General features: G+C 34.5%; 1 protein-coding gene across 2 annotated transcripts in view; it reads left to right on the top strand.

Moving 5' to 3' along the window:
• The window catches only part of LOC106882750 (uncharacterized), a 138,997-nt gene extending 134,661 nt beyond the window's left edge, over positions 1–4,336 (top strand). For both annotated transcript variants that reach the window (XM_014933526.2, XM_014933525.2), the window contains exons 6-8: positions 1,173–1,461; positions 2,409–2,462; positions 3,922–4,336. In XM_014933526.2, coding sequence (XP_014789012.1) covers positions 1,173–1,461; positions 2,409–2,462; positions 3,922–4,165 — 587 coding nt within the window. In that variant the 3' untranslated portion in view covers positions 4,166–4,336. The remainder of the gene's footprint in view (positions 1–1,172; positions 1,462–2,408; positions 2,463–3,921) is intronic.
• The last annotated feature ends 146 nt before the right edge of the window (positions 4,337–4,482 follow it).

Genomic DNA, 4,482 nt, shown 5'->3' with positions numbered 1-4,482 from the left:
AAAATGAAAATAACACTGACATCTCATTTTAACAGATATATTTACCAAATTGAAATAAAACCACCTTGAAATACTAAAGAGTAAATTTATTCAGTAAAATTACCATTGGCTTCAACTACGGTTTCCAGACAACTTTGGAATCTCCTGAAACTCTTCTTGACAGTCTCCTTGTTTAAGTTGGTAAATGCTGCCATAATCCTTGCCTTCGGTTCATCTTTGGTGTTACAAGGAGTTTTGTTGGTCTCTCGCACATCTGTGTCCCAGGGGAGTTGCAGTCTGAGGAGTTTGGTCACCATATGTTAGGGGTGATGTGATCGGAGTAATTGTCTGACAGCCATGACTGGGTTGTTTTCCTTGTGTGACATGGTACAGAGTCCGGTTACCAGACATACCTCCTCCAGCTACTTAATGTAGGCTTCCATGTTGAGTCTGAGGTCATGTGGGAAGATGAATGGTGGCATAACGTCACCATCACTCCAAACATATTGACCAGAGGTTTGATTTTTATCACTTTCGCTACATATCCTCAGAATGACACCCAAACACTCTGAAATGTTTGTATTGGAGCTTCTGGCATAAATGCCAAGTAGTACAGCATGTTGTTTCCAAATTTCTAGCAGAGTGAATTGCAACATGGTGCTGTTTTTGTCACAGACAGTGCCTAACGGACCCTACTGTACTGTGTAGTCAACAAAATAAAAAAAATAAACGGCGCATGAGTGAAAGTAAAAATATAAAATGGCAACAATTTACCCAGAACACCCTGTATGTATATATGTGTGTATATATATATATGTGTGTGTGTGTAAATAGCTATGTGTTTATATGTGTATCTAATATATATATATATATATATATATATATATATATATATATATATATATATATATATGTTTATATATGTATAATTTACTCGATAATGACAGAATTTTCACCAGGTATGTGACTTATTCTATAATATGTCAGTGTCAAAATGTAATTACAATAAATATTAACTTCTACACTTTTTACACTTGTACTGAATCCCTTATTGCACTCACGTTTCTTTTCTCTTTTTATATAAAATTATTCATTCTAAACCATGCATATGTGTATATATATACACACACACACAAACATATGTATATACACTTATAGATGTTTATTTTTCTTTCTCTTCCGTCCACTTGCAGAACATGGAGGGGGATCAACAAGTTCAAGGAGTTGCCGCGTATCATCATCGTCGTCATCATCTTCATCATCATCATCATCGTCGTCGTCGTCATCTTCATCATCATCTCAATCTCATTCCCAATCTGCTGCCACTTCCTCTACATCCTCGTCTTCCACAATGGCATCCAAGCCTTCTACCTTGCCGTCATCTGGCGAAGCTGAGTTAGACGGCCCCACATCGTGCGTGACGTTTGCAGATGGTGGCGCTCACTGGTACCGTTCATCAGCAGTTTTACTCAGGTTCCATAAGTAAGTAGTTCGAGTTGCAAAGATAACAGTGGTCGGTCATGATCGGAGAGTGTCTGTCTCTAGCTAATTGTGAAACCGTGGTTTCAATTCCCGGACTGGCTGTGAATTGTGTTCTTGAGCAAAACACTTCATTTCACATTACTCCAGTCCTCTCAGTTGTAAATGGGTAACCTCGTTTTTGGTTGCAATATAGGGAAGAATCTTTATAAGCCTATATTAATGCGGTTACCAAACAACAAACCAAGAATCAGATCAAGAGTTTACAATGTTTGTTCTAACTCAAATCCTACTACAGTCAATATGTCATATATTTATGTAATGTGATGTAATGTAATTATAAACTACTGCATGTTGTAGTTTACCTAAAAACATATTGTTTCAACATCAAGTGCATAGTTGAATATTTAAAAGTAAGAGGATATTTAGCTATAAAACGCAAACAATTTCAGCAATACTTGTATAAGAGAAAAAAAAGAAAGAAACAGAAAAAATAATTATATCTCATCTAAGGCACAAGAGTGGCTGTGTAGTAAGTAGCTTGCTTACCAACCACATGGTTCTGGGTTCAGTCCCACTGCGTGGCACCTTGGGCAAGTGTCTTCTACTATAGCCTTGGGCCGACCAAAGCCTTGTGAGTGGATTTGGTAGACAAAAACTGAAAGAAGCCCATCGTATATATATATATATATTTATGCATGTATATGTTTGTGTCTGTGTTTATCCCCCAACATTGCTTGACAACCGATGGTGGCATGTTTACATCCCCGTAACTTAGCAGTTTGGCAAGAGAGACCGATAGAATAAGTCCTGGGGTTGATTTGCTCGACTAAAGGCAGTGCTCCAGTGTGGCCGCAGTCAAATTACTGAAACAAATAAAACAAAAATATAATAAATAATGTTTCATGATAATTATATATATGATTTTCTTTTCTTTTCTTTCTTTACAGATGGTTTAACAAACCTAGTTCAGAAGACACTGGAAAACCTCCTGTGCTTTTAGGGTTAGTAAACACCTTGCATTACTATAAATTCTTTTGTTAACCCTTTAGCAGACAAACCAGTCATATTCAGCTCAGGTACTCCAATGGTTTTATGTTCAAACTGGCCAGATCCAGCCTCTCACTCCTTCCCTATGACGTCATTGCAAAAATTAAACAAATCGCATCATCGAAATCTTGAAGCTACAAGATAGGGAATGATTAATTTAAAACAATTTGAATGAACAATATATAACACACGGCATATCCATAAATAATAAACCATAGTTACAAGCTTATAAACAATGTATATGTGTATATATATGGGAAAATTCATTAAAAAACAACAGATGAAGACAAGTGGTGTAAACAACAAATGGATGTATTAGTATAATGCTCGAGAATAGAGGAAGTCTTTAACGTTTCGAGCCTATGCTATGCTCTTCAACAGAAAGGAACACAGAAAGAAACAAGGAGAGAAAAAAATATATGTGTAGTGGTCAGCGATCTTTCATAGCAGACATATATACATATATATATATATATATATATATATATATATATATATATATATATATGTATGTATGTAATGGATGAATGAATTATCCTTTGTTTACAGTTAACACGGAAAATTCATTAAACAGTTACCAGAGTAGCAAAATTCATGCAAGTAACAAGAATGTAGCGACCTATTCAAAGGTAGAAACCCTGGGTTAATGTGCAGTAATTTGTATAGTATAAGTAAATAAATGTCTTGTTGTTTAGATTGGTTCTCTTTCTTTCCTGATGAGAAGATTACATTATTTTACACCGTTTATTCCTTTGGAATAAAACCAATGTTGTCTTCGAAACATATGTCGAAAGTAAAAGAATTTGAATAACATCTGCGTTGAACTCCATTTATTTACTTATATATACATATGTTTCAAATTTTTGCACACAGCCAGCAATTTGATGGAGGGAGGAGGGAGGGTAGGTCGATTACATTGAACCGAGTGCTCTGCTGGTACTTATTTTGTCAAACCTGAAAGGATGTAAAGCAAAATCAACCTCAGTGGAATTTGAACTCAGAATGTAAAATTGGAAGCAAATGGTGCTAAGCATTTTGACTGGTGCAATAACAATTCTGCCAGCTCACCACTTTAGGCAGTGTATATGTATTAAATATGATATATAGATGCCTATTTTGATTAAATACTTCCTCAGTTATGTACACTAGATTATAAATTCTCTTTTGTTTGTATAAAAGCTGCTACTTAAGTACCCATTGGTATATCATTTTTTTGTGTGTGTTTCTTGTTGTTCTTTTGTCTAAGCCCCCACCAGCACCACCACCACACACATACACATTGTGGTTTGTAGTTGGTTGGTTGAAGTATATTCTAGGATAGATTAAGTACATTTTTGCCTGGTGTACTAACAACTCCACCAGCTCCCCCTTCTTCATTTGCAGCTTATAATAATTATTTTTGTCTGTTTCCAGGTCATGTATAAAATGTGATGCCGGCTTGCGCCTGATTGAGCTAAGAGTTGAGCCAGAAGGCCAAGTTTTCTGCCACTGGGAATTCCTTCATAACGATCCACCTCGCATGTTTCTGCTGCAGAAGTCACGCCTAAAAAATGCACCAAACTTTGATGCCGCCACTCAAGTTATCACTGTGTTAGCCGAAGATTCTTTTGGAAATATTTTAAAGAAAAAACTCAAAATTGCTGATATTGAAGACTAAATTTTTGTTGTTGCTGTTATTGTTGTTGTTGTTCTTCTCTTTGTTTGTTGTTGTTGTTGTTATCGTTCTTGTTATTTTTGTTTTATTTGAAGTCTTTTTAAAAATTTTTGTAGACTTTTTATTTATTTATTTATGTTCACCTGAAATACATTAAAAAAGAGCATAAATCAATGCAATGTCTTCAACAAAATTTTAATATCATTATTATCATGATTATTATTGTTATTATTATTATTATTATTATTATTATTATTATTGTTGTTATTATTATTATTATTATTATTATTATTATTATTATTATTATTATTATTATTATT

The sequence above is a fragment of the Octopus bimaculoides genome, chromosome 25 (assembly GCF_001194135.2).
Source record: "Octopus bimaculoides isolate UCB-OBI-ISO-001 chromosome 25, ASM119413v2, whole genome shotgun sequence".
Taxonomy (NCBI): Eukaryota; Metazoa; Mollusca; class Cephalopoda; order Octopoda; family Octopodidae; genus Octopus; species Octopus bimaculoides.
Note: the sequence above shows the minus strand (reverse complement) of the source record. Positions and strands in the feature narration are given on the sequence as shown.